The sequence below is a fragment of the Chlamydotis macqueenii genome, chromosome 1 (genome assembly GCF_036417535.1).
Source record: "Chlamydotis macqueenii isolate bChlMac1 chromosome 1, bChlMac1.mat, whole genome shotgun sequence".
NCBI classification, from domain to species: Eukaryota; Metazoa; Chordata; class Aves; order Otidiformes; family Otididae; genus Chlamydotis; species Chlamydotis macqueenii.
The window spans coordinates 201918542-201938054 of NC_141556.1; the positions used below are offsets into that span (position 1 = coordinate 201918542).

The 19513-nt window shown below is 36.2% G+C and overlaps 1 protein-coding gene across 3 annotated transcripts in view; it reads right to left on the reverse strand.

The window, feature by feature from the left end:
* CNTN5 (contactin 5) overlaps window positions 1-19513 on the reverse strand; it is a 674955-nt gene that overhangs the window by 143113 nt on the left and 512329 nt on the right. For all 3 annotated transcript variants that reach the window (XM_086739601.1, XM_086739602.1, XM_086739603.1), the window contains one exon: window positions 7482-7663. In XM_086739601.1, the coding sequence (XP_086595727.1) occupies window positions 7482-7663 (182 nt within the window). The remainder of the gene's footprint in view (window positions 1-7481; window positions 7664-19513) is intronic.

Genomic DNA, 19513 nt, shown 5'->3' on the forward strand with positions numbered 1-19513 from the left:
AAAAGTAGCCAGTAGTGTCATAAAAATCATGCTGTTTCAAAGAGGTGCTAAAATTTTCCTATTTATATTTCATTCTTTTTATTATTTTGCTTTTCTGAAAATTCTACTATATGAACCAAAGTATATCTATTTTCATTTTTCTTTGTTGAGTTTGATCTCATAATGAGCCAGAGCATTCAGAATTAGAGTGTGCACCTGTTTACACTAAAATAAAACTGTATTCCCAAGCCTGGCTGCAGAGGTGTTCTCAGTATCCAGCTGCCATTCCATACCCTCGGTCTGTGGCTGTCTTGATAACAGTCATGGCACGGGTTTTCCTCTGTAACCACAAACTTCCAAATCACAGTTACGCTATTTCTACCCTAAATTTTCTCCTCATAGCCTAAATGGCCTTTGGATTCGTAATTTTCAAGCTGTTGAACTTGCTAACGACTCAAATTCCCACTCCTTTGAGAACAAGGTAGCAAAGCAATAGGTAGATGTAACAGGAATACAGTTAAATGTATGACTGAGAGAAATATTTAAATCGCCTTTTGGCTTTCTTTCCTTTCTCTATGTACTCCTTACTTTGCCACAGAGAGTTCCCTCTCTGCTCATTAGCAAGGATCACTCTCCGTGATATCGCAACACTTGTTCTTAAATTATGTCAATAATTTAAAAAGTGAAATGTTTAACTGGATGTACAACCTCTCACTCAATGTATTTTTCTTTTTTTTTTTTTAATAAAAATGTGTTAACATCATCCTGATATATATATGGGCAAAGAAAACTTCATTCCATAATTGCATTTACTTTTAATGAGAAAACAGAAATTCTAAGAAGCATTTAAAGAGATTTCAAAAGTAACAGGTTCTTTCCTCTTTATAAATGCAACATTCATCTTGGGAAAAAACAGGCATTTGCATGTTTTTTATCTGACCAGTGAAGAACTTTGTGTGAACGTAAGAATAGAAGGATGTGTTTTATTATTCCGTAGTATTTATGGATACTGTACCATAGCTTTATACAGTGCTCCTGAGATTTTAAAATTACCATCCAGTCCCTGATTTATTTTGTGCTGCAATTCTGCACCTGTTTATTCAAGGATGTCAAAATTTTTTACAAACACAAACTGACAATAAATCTGCAAGCTTACAGGCCAGTTTTTATATCCTCTCTGCAGAATGAAATTCAGATGCAAAAAAAATTCAGCCTACTTTCTCAAATTATTAAGCAATGTTTTGACTGAAAGAAAATTAAGGACAAAATTGTGCATAGACAAATGACTTTGGATAGTGTCCTAAAATGTGAATGACTACAGAGTTTGGGATGAAAAAAAGTTTCATTTTCTGGACACAAGACCAATTGTGAAGTATACAGTAGGAAAAGAATACGTAGTTATCACAGTGAGGAAGATAAGATAGCAAATTTAAACTGAAGATGCAGTTCTGACCACAAAAATCTCTTCCTCTCTGGCCAGTTTTACTACATGTATCTGGGGAAAACCTGTAGTGGCACCAGTGGATTTTCTTCTCTACAGTTTCTGTAAAGAGGTTCTTAAAATATTTTTAAAATCAGGATGGCCTGTTATTCTGCATTACAGAATATTCCTGCTTTCAGCTGCATTATTATGGCAAACCTCTCCTCCTGCTGTGGTAGAGGTGCTGCTCATGGGGCACTGTTGTGAGCAGGATTAGGGAACTGATCCAAACAAAAGAAAAATGGCAAAAAAAATTATTTTTGTGGTCTGGTTCACATCAAGACCCTCTGCTGAACTGGCACTAGTGAGTAGGTAACACCGAAACCCAGGAGGTTCAGAGTGAGAGAGGAGCAGGAATTGCATAAGCCAATCCTTGCCATTGGGAAAATGCTGCTAGTCAAGAATTGTGGAGGAACTGTAAAAGGTTAATGCCCAATTTCTCCATTTCTCCACCCAAATTTTAATTTTTATGCTTTCATGGAAACTATAAGATAAGCAGATCACTTGGGGAAAAATCACACCTCTCAAAATAGACTGCAGTGTGTATGAGGATGTGTTGCGCTATTAAAACTATGTTTTTAATGCCTTTGTCACTTCTATAGCTGAATTTCCACTAAGTGTGGAAATTACAACAGTCTGAAATTGTCAGCATCTGAAATACAATTTTCTGAACAACATTCAAAGTGTCAACTTTATCAGGCAGTCATGGTATATCTGGATTGCAGCATCAGGTAAGAAATGAAAAATCACTAGTTTGTGATTAAATGTGACCAGGCAGGCAGACTGGATGTCCTGGGCTTTCTCTGAAATACTCTGTGGTGACCTCGATCAGATGCAACTGACAAAATGAAGAAGATTCAAACAGACAGCAAGTGAGTTCCTACAGAGATATGCAAATTGTGAGACAACAGTATGACACAACTGGTACTACAGCCTGCTCTGAAATTTTACAAGAAACCCTTGGTAAGGAATTATGGCCTACATGTGAATTTCTGAGCCAAAATAATTGCTGCCTCCTGGAGGAATAAGTTGTCAGTAAAAAGGCAATAAGCTTAAAGGTAAATAATTCATGTTGACTGTTGTTATGAATAAGAGGTACAGCAGGAAATGCTGTTTCAAGAAATGCCCCCAAATCCTGCCATATCAGCTGTCAATGAAGGAAGCTGAGAACTTTGTAAACTAACATTTGGGTAATTTTTGCACCACTAAAAACCTTCTTGCCAAAACTCTCTGGAAAGGGTTGGCAAGGTTTGTAGGCCAACGAAACACTAATGCTGACTTCAGGAGAACTGCAGGCTGCGAGATGCTCGCTCGGGGAGTATTTAATCTCAAGGTCAGGAGAAGACACTTGTAGAGGCTATTAACAGTTTGTGCTTCTTGTTCTCTGCTATACTGGAGGCCGCTGCCAATCTCCTCCATCTGGAAGCCCTCTGTTACCTGCTGGGACCTCACTGCCTGCTAATGCAGACAGGTGAAACTCTGACTCAGATTTGGTTTTGAATTAGCTGTGAGATAGTCTAAAATACAATAATAGATTTAGCAGAAATTTAATAATATACTAGTCTCACAGAGCTGTTAATCAGAAGAATTAGAAAATCTGGAGTGGGTGCCCTTTCTATCATGTTAAAGTAGTGATTCTAATACTATTGCAAAAAATGCTGATTAGCACAAAATGTGCTGTCCATAAAGTACTGTAAAAGTACTGACAATCATACAGTTGTGGTGAACTAAAAATTCTTATTTCTGTCTGGATAAAGTAGAACAAAACTGACATAGAATATGTTTTCTATGGACTCCTAGATTTGAGTACTATCCTTTTTTCTGCACAAAACAAAAATGTGTCCTGGCTAATACGAGAGGCAGAATTGTGTAGAACACTACATCGTGTTTGCTGTGATTTGAGTTCTGTTTATCACTCTGCCACAGGCTTGCAGGGTATTCTTGAGGAAATAATTCAATTTTCCAGCATCTTAGTTTGTCTCTTGAAGAGTACCTTTTAAATTCCTCGAATTTTGAAAGAGAGAGGTAGAGATAATTGAAACGAATTTATAAGATGCTTTGGCATCTAGTAGTTTCACAGCCTAGAAAACAGCCAGTAAGTGTATGAGCTGGGGTACACCTTATAACTCTTTTTTTTGTTGGTTTTTTTTTTTATTTCAGGTATTTAAGAAATGTTCTTGAAAAATACCAAGCATGCTGCCAAATGTCCCTGGCCCCCAGATCCCTGGCAGGAGCTTTTGTGGAAGCAATTGACAGTAAGAACTTTTAATACTGGAGAAATATGTCTGGGGTATTGGCATAGTAGGAGGCATAAGGTAGTTCCTGGGCTTTGACTGCTGTTTTCAGTAAAAATCTTATAAAACACTTGCTGCAAGTGCAGTATGGGTGACATGTCTGAAATGAAAGGTGCAGACTACCACCTTTTCCATATATTTTTCCAGCATATACCAAAAAAAAATTGAAGATAAAAACCTGCTCTTGGCTCTAGGTGGATCTGGATGAAAAGCAAGGAGAGAAGCATGATCCAGTGATATGCTGATACTCACTAAAAACAAGGGAGCTAAGACAAAGACATTGGAAAGCTAGAGGAGACAAGAAAACTGATTAAGGACCTGGAAATATTGACTTATGTGGAAAATAAACTGAATATATGATGCCAGTCTACAGTTACTTGATGAAAATGTGTAACAAAGACAAAGAACTGTGTATTTTTACCAATGGAGAGAAAGTACTATGCTGAAATCAAGAAAAGAAAAGTGAAATTGATTAACGGAAAAGACTCCTTAAAGGTATCTTTTAACCTGAGGACCTGTCTAAACAGTGGAATTCCACTGACTGCAACATTTGAAGATAGGAAAAAAAATAAAATTCTGAAAGAATCACTGCATGATGTCCTGCAATAGATCTTTCCTGCTAAGTATTTAAGATGTAGGATTCATGGAATGAGAGCAGTGATGTGACTGTAGTTGATAAGAAGCAAGTGAGACTCAAGCATACATTCAACATAAGGAAAACTTTGATGTGTAAATATTCAGAGCATATCTTACATAGACTTTCATAGAATCATAGAATCTTTTAAGTTGGAGAAGACCTTTAAGATCATCAAATCCAACCATTACCCTAGCACTCTCCGGTCCAATACTATAAACCATTATGCTAAGCACCACATCTATATGACTTTAAATACTTCCTGGGATGATGACTCCACCACCTTCGTAGGCAGTCTGTGGCAATGCCTGACAACCCTTTAGTTGAAGAAATTTTCCCTAATACTCAATCTAAACCTCCCCTGGTGCAACTCAAGGCTATTTCCTCTCATCCTATCACTTGTTACTTGGGAGAAGAGGCCAACACTCATCTTGAATCATAAAATCATAGAATAGTTCAGGTTGGAAGGGACCTTTAAAGGTCATCTAGTCCAATGCCTTTGCAAGAAGCAGGGACATCTTCAACCAGATCAGGTTGCTCAGAGCCCCGTCCAACCTGACCTTGAATGTTTCCAGGGATGGGGCACCCACCACTTCTCTGAGCAACCTGTTCCACTGTTTCACCATCCTTATTGTGAAAAATGTCTTCTTTATAGGAAGCAGGGTATAGGAGGTAGTCTAAATCTAACTCCTTCTATTTCAAAACCACTACTCCTTGTCCTATATCAACAGGCCCTGCTACAGAGTTTCTGCCCATCTTTCTTATAAGCTCCCTTTAAGTATTGAAAGCCTGCAATAAGGTCTCCCTGGAGCCTCCTCTTCTCCAGGCTGAACAGCCTCAACTCTCTCAGCCTGTCTTCATAGGAGAGGTGCTCCAGCCCCCTGATCATTCTTGTGGCTCTCCTCTGGACTCTCTCTAACAGGTCTATGTCCTTCTTATGCTGGGGGCTCCAGATCTGGATGCAGTACTCCAGATGGGATCTCATGAGGGTGGAGTGGAGGGGCAGAATCACCTCCGTTGACCTGCTGGTCACACTTCTTTTGGTGCAGCCCAGGATGAGGTTGGCTTTCTGGGCTGCAAGTATACATTGCTGGCTCAGGCTGAGCTTCTCATTCACCAGTACCCCCAAGTCCTTCTCCTCAGTGCTGCTTTTAATCCATTGTCTGCCCCGCCTGTACTTGTACCTGGGATTGCCACGACCCATGTGCAGGACCTTGCACTTGGCCTTGTTGAACTTCATGAGGTTTGCACGGCCCCACCTCTCCAGCCTGTCAAGGTCTCTCTGAATGGCATCCCTTCCCTCCAGCATGTTGATGGCACCACACAGCTTGGTGTCATTGACAAACTTGCTAAGGGTGCACTCAGTCCCACTGTCCATGTCACCATCAAAGATGCTGGAGTCCTCTGTTTGTAAACAACAGGTCCAGTGGGGCACCTTCCTTAATTGCCTCACTTACTCAGGAAGTCTTCTTCCACACAGTTCAGGAACCCCCTAGACTGTTTCCTCTCGGCTCTATTGTAGCAGACATCTGGTAAGTTGAAGTTCCCTACAAGAACAAGGGCTAGTGATATTGAGACTTCTCTCAGCTGCTTATTCAATATTTTATCTGCCTCTTCATCCTCATTGGGTGGTCTCTAAGAGACTCCTACCGTAATATCTTCCTTATTGGCCTTCTGCCTAATTCTCATGCATAAACACTCAATCCTATTATCACTATCATTAAGCTCTAGACAATCAAAACACTCCCTAACATACAGGGCTACTCTATCTCTTCTCCTTCCTTGCCTAGCCCTTCTGAGGAGTTTATAGCCATCCATTGCAGCACTCAAGTTGTTTGAGTCATCCCACTATGTGTCCACGATGGCAACTGTATCATAGTTTTCCTGCTGCACAATGGTTTCCAGCTCCTCCTCTTTGTTGCCCATGCTGCGTGCATTGGTGTAGATGTACTTCAGCTGGGCTATTGATCCCACCACCTTTCTAGGGGGAGAAGCCCTAATTCCTACGTGACCACTCTCAGGCGCTTCCGTGGTTTCTTAAGACATCAATAAACCTTGCATCTTTGCTGCCGCATGGCTCTCCATCCCCTACCTCCACTCAGATGGCAGACTGAATGACCTCGCTAGCACACCGCCCCTCAAATATTGGCGTGCCACCTCCAGGCTTATCTCTAGCAAGTCTGGTTTTATCCCTTTCCTTCTTCAATTCTAGTTTAAAGCTCTTTCAATGGGCTCTGCTAACTCCTCTGCAAAGATCCTTTTCTCCCTGTGAGACAGGTGCACCCCTTCTGTCTCCAGCAGGCCTGGAGTTGTGTGGACTGACTCACGATCAAAAAACTCAAAATTCTGCTGGTGACAAGAGACTCGGAGTCAAGTATAGACCTGTTGGTTCTTCCTGTTTCTAGCCTCTAGCATCCAGCAACAATATTATATAAAATTCTTGATTTTTACTAAATATTTTTAATTTCAAGCTGTGATTTTTCTTTTCAATATGATGCATAATTACATTTTTTTAATGCTTACTCAAAAAACTTTTAGAAAGACTGATCTTATACAGAAAATGTTCTGCACTTTCTGAAAATCAGAATGTTCAGAAATTGTGCATGTCTAGATTGAGATTTTTTTACAATCAGGAGCACTTCTCCAGCTCTGACTCCTGTACAATGAATTTGACAAAACTCAGCACCCAGGCATGGCATAGGTGAAATATTAATAAAACAGTGATAAAAATGCTAAAATATTTTTAATATTATTTTCTGACAGATACATCATTCTTAGAGTGCATGTCACTGTTATATATTATATCAGGAGGAAAAAAATAAACTTAAAATTATAGTGATACTTTAAAAAAAAAATTCTAAAAGCCCATAACATCAAACATGAAATTGTATTTAAGCCAGTTCTTTGAGGGAATCAACTTTATTTATATTTCAGACTTTAATGAATTACTAAGGAATAAAAATACGTAGCTTAATTCTATACGTTTCAGAAGAAAAATATTTAATTTCTATTGTACCTTAGCATTCTTCATATGTAGTTAAAGCCTTAAGTGTGGACAAACCATTGCTGAATAATACTGTGTGCAGTTACTTACTGTACACTTGCAGTTGTCCTCTGAAGACATTTCTTCCACGAGAGTTTTCAGCCTTACATTCGTACATCCCTGCATCCTCTAGCTGCACATTAGGTATTTCCAGCACAGCTTGGGATTTTCTCAGGCGGGCTTTACTTGGATTATGACCATTAACTTTTCTCCAAGAGATTGTTGGAACAGGGCTGAAATATTTAGTAAAATTACTGTTAGCACTCTTCCACTATTGAGAATATAGATTCTGTTATCTGGTAGTTTAAACACTTAATAATCTAAGTAGCAATAAAATATAACCACAATTAAAGTTCACATAATGCCTGATATACCTCACTTTCTGTAGGGAATCCTTAATAAATGGTTTGTTACATAGAATGTGTCCGTTATCCACAAGGGAGGCCAAGTTTTTATAGAGATCAAGTAAAACACTTGAAATGCTCTCTCTAGAGGTTCTTTGGCACTCTATGCTTTACTCCTGAACACTTCCACTCGATAGGCAAAAAGAAATAATAACTTCAAAACCTGAAGGAACTCAGCAAATTCCAACACTTCCCAACATTCCTACAATGAAACTGCAGTTCAGGATATCAGTAAGTGATAATATAGGTGAGGGAACTCAGTACCACTGTATCTTAGATAAATTAAGGTGACCAAACTTTTGGAGACCTTTTCTGTTGTGATATTCTTTAGGTTACAAAACTCGTTGTGTAAGAAGTATGTGTTAATGGCACTACTGCTTCTGACTCACAGCATTACGCTTCTGCTCATGGGAGTGGAATGGCTTTTCAATGTAGCTTGGTGTTCCACACAGGTCATGTGGAAACTGTGTCATTTCCACTCATACTGAGGGAAGAAATGGATTAGATAGTGTTTGCACTCATTCAATTTTCTTTTTAGCCCAAACACTCATCAGTTGTTGTGCACCCACTGGACTTTTTGGTACAGCCATATATTTGTCTAAATATGGCAGTGGATACTTAAGGCGGAAGAAAAGAAAAAAGAACAAAAAAGAACCATAGTTACAAAATGTTTGATTATGAGCTGAAAACTAGACTCCCTCAGATATTCCAAAAGAAGCTTGGAGGATATAATGAAAGAAAATGTAACTGTTACATGCTGATACTTTTTTTTTTTTTAAATTGTATTTATTTTAATTGCTTTCAAGTCAAAGCTTAGATAGAAACACAGTTGGATCTTGTGGCAGTTTAGATGGTGAAAAGTACTTCATAGTATATGTTCAAATTCAAAGCTATTAATTTCTGTGATAATTTGCTAACTTCCACTTGCTATAACTGTATTAAGTTACATTAAAAAAACACCTTTCCCTGAGTATTTCAGGGTGTCCAATTTGAGACATAACAAATACAGACATGGCAAGCACCCGTGGGTGAAGCTCTAGCTATTCTTCAACCAGTTAAAATCAGTCTGTGAGTTACTGCAGTTGTATTCAAACTTCCAGATGAGATGCTCCAAATTCTAGTACTTTATAGGGATTCAGAAGATTAACGGACTTGGAGTTGCAGGTCAGAAGTTTTCTCTAATCTTATCACCTGAATGTCACAAAACAGTGAATTTCATTGTGCCTATTAACATAATTACCTTCACAAAGTTTGTTTCTTGGCCATCATATAATCTCAAATGGAACGGTATACACTATAATTTGAATATATCAAAATGAGACAATCATTGTTTCTCTTGTCAGTTTGCAGCACTGATTACTTAACCTGACAAAAGATACTTTGAGCATGTGTGGATTCACCTCTGAAGCATAGTTCCTACAATACCTTTCTAATCTTGCAGAATGGTCCTTTATCACCATCCCCCATGGAAGAAATACATGTATGAAAATCATATAATCTTTTTTTCTTCCTTAGTAAAAAAAACCAGACTGATCTCTTTATCTTCAGCACTCCAATCAAGTATATATTTTTCTTTCTCTAGATGACTAGGGATCATATGATGCGTGTGGATCATATGAGCTGTTTTTCTTCCCCTTATTATATCACCATAGAAGCTTGATGCCTTGCTCATTATTAATCTTAAATTACTTTCTTGCTGATTGATTTCAAATTTTGGTATCCTGTAGGTTTGGTTTGAGGACTTTTCTATGCAGCTTGTATGAGTCTAATTTATGAAGTTTGCTTCCTATTAGAATTTTTTTCCCTACTTTTCAATTAGAAGATTAAAAGAACTTCCTATTCTTATCTGACACAAGTACTTCAAACTGTTAAATTATAAATATTAAAAATAATTAGGATATTCCTGACTTTGATGCACTGTCATAGTTTAGCCCCATTTGGGACTAAGCCCTATGCAGTCACTCACTCACCCTCTTCACCCTCTGAGGGAATAGGGGAGAGATAACATAACAAAAGACTCGAGGTTCAAGGTAAGGACAGGGAGAGATCATTCAAGGTACTGTTACAAGCAAAACAGACTTGGCTTGGGGAAACTAATTACATTTATTATCAATAAGATCGAAGTAAGATAATGACAGAGAAAAAAAACCCCAGATTTAAGAAGAACTTTCCCCTACCCCTCCAACAAGGCCCACACTTCCCTCCCTCTGCCCATGCTTCTGTTTTATTTCCCCATTCTTAAATATCTTATCAGAGAAGAGTTATCACTGTTGCCAGTGGTCTCAGCCCCAGCCAGCAGCGGGTCCGCCCTGGAGCTAGCCAGTGCCACCAGACTAAGGGGAAATGTCTAGCAGCTTCTTGTAGAAGCTGCTGCTGTATTTCCTTTCACTACACAAACCCAACACATACATTAATAAAACTTTCTGTCTTTAGCCCTACCACTTATGATATACCTTTCACATCCTTAGCTACATATTTTGATTTGCTATACTTTGATAGCCATTTGTATATATTAGAGGTAGTATAAATAACAATATCAGTTTATTTTTTCCCATTTATTAGCTCTCATATTGTATTTCTAATAGCACACTTTGATATTCAAATTTATACTCTTTCTTGATTGACTTTCCAGATATTTTGTAACTTTCTTATTGTTTTGCGTTCAGTTTTAAGTGTAAATTCCTAATATGCTTGTCCTCTTTCCATATGGAATATAATTATGTCATGATTAGTGGCTGCAAAACAGGCACTATGGTCAGGCAAGTGTTTAATTAATCATTGCTGATCACAACACAGGTCTACAGTAGGAATATTTTATGTTGGTACAATGCAATACTACTCAGCAACTGCTGTTTTATGAATGAGGTAAGTGTGCAAGTACGCTTTATTTAGCACCATAAGGGTGCCATGCTTGTTGCCCATTATTGCTTATTTGCCCTTCAGCCCTACTTCCAGAAAAATCAGTGACAAAAATGCTTTAGCTCTGTTGTCATGGAAGAAAATTGGTTCTGCTGAATAGAGGAATTTTTTTCATAGTGTATATTTCTGAGAAACAATGAAGACATTATAAACCCTGAAAGTTGTCTCATCTAACTGCTATGAGATCATTCTGAAATTCACATATTCAGAAAATTTCCTTTAAATTGGATTTAACTAAGTCTTTTGAAATTTGCTTTCCTCTATGATGCAGAAAGTAAATGTATGTAGCATGGCAAATACAGAGGAAATTTGTTGTTCTCTAGGTCATTAGGAAACATATTTTTTTTTAAATGCCCTTTTTTCCTCATCAGTATGAGGTGATAAGTGGAGTTTTTCAAGAAGATAAAATTACTTTAGCTGTGTAGATTTAATTATTTCAAAGAAAAGTACTCCCAAACTGCAGATCACTGTTTGCATACAACTTGTAGCTCTCTTTAATGAAGCTTCCTATTTTCCTTGCATAACTTACAAGTGAGGTATGAATTTTACACCTGAAATAAAAATATATCTATACCTGTTTCTCCTCTGTGAGTTGTGTGATAATGAAATGAAAGAATGAAATACATCTGCATGAGGATGTGAAAGAATAAAATTGTGTGACTTGTAGAAAACTCATAAAATCCACCATAAAAGCTATCTAACATATGCACATATTGTTCATCTTTTCAAATGATCCACGGCTTTTTAAAAAATAGAGCAACAGCAGAAGTATGTCTAACATTAATATGAGTTTAATGTAATATGCAATTGTTAAATCTTTTAATCATTATAATCCATTTTTATTCTGGTCTCAGCAGACAATTTCTGTTCACGTTCAACTCCTATGAGTAACTTTATTCAAGTTTCTATTGAGTTCAAAGACAAGATTTCACTTTTGGAGATAATCTGTTGAAGACTACTGGTAAATCTTCACATTACCAAGAAAAAAAAAATTTCATTATTTCAGAAATACCATCATCAAACTTCTCATTCATCTGATCTGAAATAAAAGAGGTAACTGGTGACTGTGAGAAACATTCCTGTGGGTTTGTTCAATTTGAATTTGAAGAAAATATGAGTTATAGTTTTACAGTTACATCTAGAAGAGATTATAAGGTTCAGCTTTCAGAACTATATTATTTGGGACAAGGACTATTGCATTTATTGGGAATTCTTCACAAGTTTCACTGGAAAAAAAAAATGTTTTGAAAAAACCTACTGGAAGCAGTTTTATACTTTTTCTCCTTCTTTTTACAATTTCATCTGAAAAAGCATTTAATTAGATCTATAAAGCATAAATTTATTTCAGGAAAGGGATGAGGTGGAAATGAGAGTAATGTCTGAGTTTTAAAATATTTTTTTCCATGGATCTGAGCTCCTTCGTTTTTCAGCAATATCTTAAATAAGAATGCATCATAATATATTTGGAAAACCTCTGCATCCATGTGCATTTGAGACTAGAAAAAAAACCTTTCTCCTTACGCCCTCCTGTCTTGCAACTGTGTTAAATATCTTCTAGTTATTACAGGATAATTATGTAGGATTAAAATGTCGAGAAGTATCATGAAATTCTCTCCACCAGATACTTTCCAGAAACACCCATCAACCATTCACATGATTCTACCTTTAGAACATCCCACATAAATCTGTTCTGGTCAGATACAGAGATTTAGGAGACAAGATAATAATTTTTCCTTTCATTTGGTTTAAAAAAGATAGATAGTACTTATGAAATATAGCATCTATGAGTACTTGTGATTTAAGAATAGAAATAGAATAGAAGATTCAATAGACTTGAAGCCTGTGTACAGGAACAAGACTAGGTCTGCAAGTCACATCAACACACATCAATGACGGTACTAAAAAGGTCTGACGCATGTATCAGTGTCATATAATAACATGGATATGGGAAATTCTCAAGAGAAATACAACGGTGGTAATTCTGGAGACCTACTAGTGACAATCGCCAGAATGCTTTTCCTTCTGATACCCTCAGTCTCTGATACAAAGACAAAGCCTGCATATGTGCTTCTGGAAGGTAAGTTTGGAATGCAAAAAAAGTGCTCCTCTGTCTTTAAACCTAAAGCAAACGTATGTAAATTACTAAACAAGGTTTTTAGTAACATTTACAAGTTTTCTTCAATGGTTGTGAGAGAGAAAAGGAAGGGAGGGACTGGTAATGTTGCTTCTTCAAGAATGATGTTCTACTGATGGGGACTTGCAGTTTGGTGGGGTTTTTTTTTCCCACTTTCCCTAAGCAAGATGGCAAAAGCAATTGACTCTAAATTTTTAGATTAAAGTATGAAGCATTTATTCAGAGTGAGGCAAAATGAGGCCTGGGAGTGCTACTTGAGATTCACCAAAGAATATTTGTTATATTACTATGAATGATCACAACATTTGTAACAGTATTATGAAGTCTATGCAAGAACAAGTCCACTTAAAGGAAGGAAGAAATCAATCCAGCCTGAAAAACGGGGACAAAATTCAATCCTGATCTAGCACCTTATGACATAAATTCTTATTCAGTATGAGCTAAAAATGAACTTTAGATTGATGAAAGTCTTAGAAAGATTTATTTGACATAAACAATATGTGCTATCAAAGGAAAAAAAAAATCGGCGTCTATTCCTATCTTATATAAAGAATCTCAGCTGGCAGATGCCATGTTCACATTTAAAAAGGTTCCTTCTTCTCATTACAAGTTTATCTCCAGAGGAACAGGTATCCCTACTTATAACACTGACAAATGCTCCTATACTGAGAGTATTCCTTTCTCTCTTGGAATTGTTTTGTTACTAGCAAACTTTAAGACTAGCTTTCACACCTTCCAGGTTTGGCATCTTATGGAATTAACAAAATCTTTTTCCTAAAGTGAGAAGTGGTGTGAAGAGGCATGGAGGAACATGATTTTTTGTCCTTTGGGACTTAGAAACATATATTTCTGTACTAGTTCTTGTCTCTATCTTGCAGTTTGATTTTGGACAAATCATTCTATCTTAATACCCCATGCCACGGTTTTCCTGTTTTAAAAAGAGAAAATACCCATTTTATGTCTCTGTGACCTGTAGATGAAAAATAGAACATCACGATAAGAATTATTTTCAAAGGTGAAGGCAAATTGCTACCTGTGGACTCCTAAACTGTGAATTTGCTTAATACCAGACAATGGTAAGATGCTAGCACTCCTTGCTCCCCTAGTAATTCTCCTATAAGTAGCAAAATCGCTGAATATTTGAATCCCTAGTTCCAACAAGGAATTGGATGTATAGCATCTAGAATTATTTGCTCTGTTTAATGCAAACCAGAGATTTTGTCATGTCGTGTAATTGTGAGTACCATAATACATTTAAAAGACAAGTCAAAATTCACTTTCTCTTTGTCTGCAAATTGCATATTAAATCTGGTTAGAATTCCTCAGCCCTCCAACTTTCATTTATAAATGCAGTGATTAAAGTACTTTCATACTTTGTTTTGACCAGCAGTTCCCGTGTAGGGGATGGCAACATACACCCTACTATCACAGAATTTAGTTGAAATGAGAGCTGTTAATGTGCTCTGAATGTCCCTAGCTTAGAATCAGGTTATCTATAAAAGCAAAGGTGTTTCTGGAAGCCACCATTATTGTGGGAAGAGTCAATAAATGTTTTATATTCATGGAAAAGTACAAGGAGACTTAATCATTTCCAAAAGGCAATACCTAGAAAGGAGCAGCTGTTCCACTTCAGACAATATTTCTGAGCTATGTCTCTTGGCTGCCACCACGCTGTAAAGTTCTGCCGACATATCCCAAAGAAATGGCCAACAAAACTGCCATATTTGGTCCTAAAAATAGTGAAGCTTGGTTTATATCACAGATATTAGTATCATTTTATACTCATGTTATATTCCCATGTTTATATCCAATAATATGCAGCTGCTGCTTGCCAATGCCCCTGGGGTGCAGCGTAGCACAGTTAACAGAGGTTAACTGTAAGTTTGTTTTAAACTGTGATCAGTGCATTAGGTCTGCTACTCTTTAGAATAATACCAAGGCTGGAGTGAGAGGTGGATAAATGGATTTATATTAAGGAAATTTATTTCAGGAAATAATTTGATCGCAGAATATAAATCCTCATGAGAACTTTTGTGATACTGGATTAGTGGGAAGGAGTCAGGTCAAGGGAAGGTCTTGTCTGCTTCTCTGGATAATTTATAGCAGTAGATGCCTCCTGTCAGGTTTCAAGCCAAGAAGAATCTTGCTGTCAACAGATCACACATGAATACTTGTTCTGAATCATTCTGGATGTGTATAAATAAGGTAATACTGGATTTGTCAAGATCAGCCAACAAAAGATAAAAAGGTAGGGAGAGAGATATGGAAGACTTGGGGCATAGTTTTAAATGGTGGACTGAAAGGAAAAGCCAGGTTTTACAAATGTGAAGAGCAGAGAGGGTTAAGCGTTGTCCTTTGCAGTTAAGAAACAACATGATGCAATACTGGAAACTTCTATTCACCTGTGTTGTAGGACCAGATGGATAACTGCATATGTTAGTCAGAGAAGTGTGCAAGCTGTAACTCATTATAGGATTATTTGGAAGTTTTGTGGTCTTGGCAAAAATTGCATATAGCTAAAGTTCAGAGAAAGAAAAGAAAGACAAGCATTATAAAAACTTTGACCAAAGATGCACCTCTTGATTGCCTTTATCCTTCCTTCTTTTCTGAAATTACTCTCATTCTCACTACATTGTTTGCCAAACACTGACCAGACTTCACAGAAACATCCTTTTAACATGTGGATTTGCAAATTCTATTACACCTGCAAAAAGATTTGCAGTATCTGGAAGCCTTTTTTTTACAGCCAATACCCTATGTCATTGTCTTAATGAGCAGCACCAGAAAAATAACTTCTTCAGATGCCTCACACAATTCCCCACAGTTACTGTCAAACACCGTTCACCAGATCATAAAGATTTTTTACATTTCCACTCTGATCTTTGCTTAGATATCATTCACAAATTGAAACATTTTTTTGCTTTTATTTCTGCATATTGAAAAATCTTCAGTAAGGCCTTTCTACATATACCTAGATTGTAAAGAAAATATTGATAGTAACATAAAATAAATAATAAAGTTTTTAATAAAAGCTTGAAGAACAATTAGAAAAATCAGATAAAATAAAATCAGGTCAAGGAGGTAAAACAAAATCCTATATTCTATGAATTTAATGTTTGAGATATTATTAATCAGAATTGATTCAGAGTTCATTGTTTTAAGAGAACATTTTCAAAGACTTCCTAGATTACAATTTCACCTTATTTTTATTTGATTTCATTTAGAAAGGAAGATTTTAAAATGGACTATCAGCTGAGTTCCTGCAAGCCATATTACAGATGGGACAAATTTATATGACTGAGCTATAAATCTCTTCAAAACAAAGTTTCCAATAAAATTATTAAAGCAACTTTAACTGTAACAGCATGAACAATGCTTCTATCATAACAGCCTCATCATAATTCAGTAATAAAAAGAAGTCAATATCTCAACATTATTCTTATATTTAACTAAGAATATTTCACAATAAAAACTTAGTCTTGACATTACTAAAGTGGACTAAGCTTGCAGTTTGAAAGAATATTGATACACTGTGTAGATGTTACTGTCATACATAAATAGCACAAGCATAAAACAGTCTCACAAAAATCCAGGAAAAAAAGCATATGGATTGTAAGAAAAAATGTCTGTCAGTGCTGTTCTCTATTGATTCTTTTGTTTAAAACCTCTATGTGTTCATCTATGCGGTTAAAAAATAACCACAGTGAAAAAAGGATGCATAAAACTCAATCTTTTAGAAAAACAATCCTTTTGGCAGTCTAAATGGCTCAAGGATCCTATTTTAAAAGCAAAGATTGAAAACTTTGGTAACCTACAAGTACAGCAATAGCCTACATCATCTAATTTGTTCTAATGAGAAATAAAATATGATTACTCACTCAAAATTGGATGTTGGCACTGTCATAATAAAAACTACTTTTTTTTTTTTTTTTTTTTTCTGTTTGGACCCAGAAAACCAAAGAAGTATGAGGTTTAAATGGATGATAAAGTAGAAGCTGCTGTATGGTGTGAAGCATTACCAAAAATGCAATGAGGAAAAGCCTGAAGTGTGAGGATCAGGTAGGGTGAGTGAATTATACACAATTTGACATCAAAAAATCTGTGTGAAAGAGAGGGTGTAGAAGAATTATTTGAGAGGGACAAAAGAAGTCAACTTAGAGTTATATGCCAGGGGGAAAAAAAAAAAAAAGAGAAAAAAGAAAAAGAAGAGGAAAAAAGAGTAATAAGTTTCTTACACTTCATTTTTCTTGCTTTTCTCTAAGGGCAAGGGTCTGTGCTCACTGCAGAGGATTGTAACTTACAGCTTTTCATGTGAGCTTGGACAAACTAGTCCTATATCATTGCTTGCACTATGAAAACTTTTTCACTTTGAGGCTTTAAAAAACCACATATATTTCCAGCTATGCCTACTTTTAAGTCTCATGTTAATAAAATAGTATTAAAATAACTTATGAAATAACTATATTCCAAAGTCAGGAAATGTTAAAGAATGCTCAGGTGGTCGTCACTGTAAGTGCTTCATTAATGAATATGTCACATGGTGGGGACTGAACTTAAAGTCCTTTTACTCATCAGCACCATTACTTTCATATCTTTTTAATGGGGAGCAAAATGAAGACATCAGAATTCTTCCTTTTAAAAAAGTACATGAAAAAAGAAATGAAAGAATTAACCAGTTGCCTTCAGATGTTCTTGGAAGCAAAGTCAGTAATATTTTAGAGAAAACGAAAATGGCAACTTGCTGTTGCCAGAAGGCAGTGCCCAAGAAATTGCATTTCTGGAGCAGGAAAAGCCACGAATACTGTGATCTGTGCAACAATGTCAGCTTGGAAAACTAAGTTCATCAGAACTTAACCGAAGAACAAGGTCACGATCTATCTTCCTGACGTACATAATAAAGTTAAGTTCTGACATTGGAGTGATAGACTTTTTAGAAAACTAGGATTATCTGCACTACAAACAACCACCGCATTACCAATGAACTCATTTATTTGTTTTATAAAAAAAAAAAATAGGTTGTCTTTTTAAATAACAGAAGATACAAGCAGTTAAAATTGTGCTACTCAAAAGCAAATATTAGCATACAGTTGGTTAGATTTGGTTTTTTTTAATGTAGATGTTTCAAATTCTTCCATTCAGTAAGGTTTTTGAAGTTTTTCTTTTTTAAAAAAATATGATCCTCTGTCTTCTTAGGAAACAAACAAAAATTCAAATGTTCCTAATTAAAAGGACATAATTAAATGGGTGGCAGAAAACATATCTGTATGTTACATAGATATATATGAAACATAGATGTAATCAAAACACGTTGTGCAGATGTGATGGTTAATATAGCTATAAAAACAACTTTTCAATGAAAGTGAGCCAGCATAAATGTCCAGCACAAATCACAATACATCACTAATTGCAAAATGCACACTCTGACATACAATACAGCAAATTTTATTTGACTTCTCTGTCTGTCATGTCTTCCGTTACATCTCAGCAGTAAATCATGGATATATACAGTGATTTCTTAGCCAATGACTGATGCTTATTATAAGCAGCATATCTAATACAAAGAACTTCATTTGTAGGTATTTCAGTCTTATATTACTTTAAATTCTTTAGCAACAACAAAATCTATTTATAACTGGCATCAGTAACATAATATTTTCACTTGTAACTGGACCAGCTACATATTGCTTTGGTCAGAATAAAATCCTTTTCAGAGAATTTCTGTCTAGCAATTAAGACATTTGATTTTAGTTTGGAGACAAAAGCTACACAGCTCAAATTTATTTAATTCCTACAGCCATAGTGACTGACAGTTCTAAATAAACACTATTAATAAATCATTAATCTGTAACTAAAGACCAGGGTCTTTCTGGAATATTTGCCAAATGCATCCTTCAGGAAATCTCACTGGAATGTCTGTCATTCTCACAATTACAGCAGAGAGAGAAAAGTGAGCATTTCAGACAGCTAAATTAAGGCATGAGCAAAACAGCAGAACCTTGGTTTTGAAACTATAATAACGTCGGTGTTATTTACAATAAGAATTCAAAACACCAACTCTCAAAATGCTAAATAAAGAAGGAACAAATTAGTTGCTGATTCAGTTTGATAATGAAGACAGACTCATGGCAGTGTAACAGGAAAAGGTCCTTACAAGCTATCAGGAATAAGAAATGGGGACAAAAAATGAAAACGATGAAAATGAATAGGAAATCTGATGCATTTCTACCTCCCACCTCAGCCTCCAGTTTCAAATGAGGCCTGAAATGTCATTCATGTAATTATTACCATATCAGGTTGAAAGCAATTTCAACTCAGCTGATTTGATTGTGCATTAATGGCTGCAAAAAGAAGATAAGGAATGTGCATGGTAAAAATAGCTGCCCATTACAATAGCAGCAAATGGGGTCAACTTATTAGATAACCTTAAATTCCTTGATCGTTCAGGTGGTTTTATTTTTTTTGTTTGTTAAAGGTTAACACCAAATATGAATGTGGAAATAAGCTAATTGAGGCCTTTCCTGTCAACCTTCCCCTTCCTTGTGTGACTGTTTGAATAGTGACTGACTCTTTTGAGAGAGTTTACTAAATCTCAGGGTGCTGATGATGGAAGGTATCAGTAGCTGCCT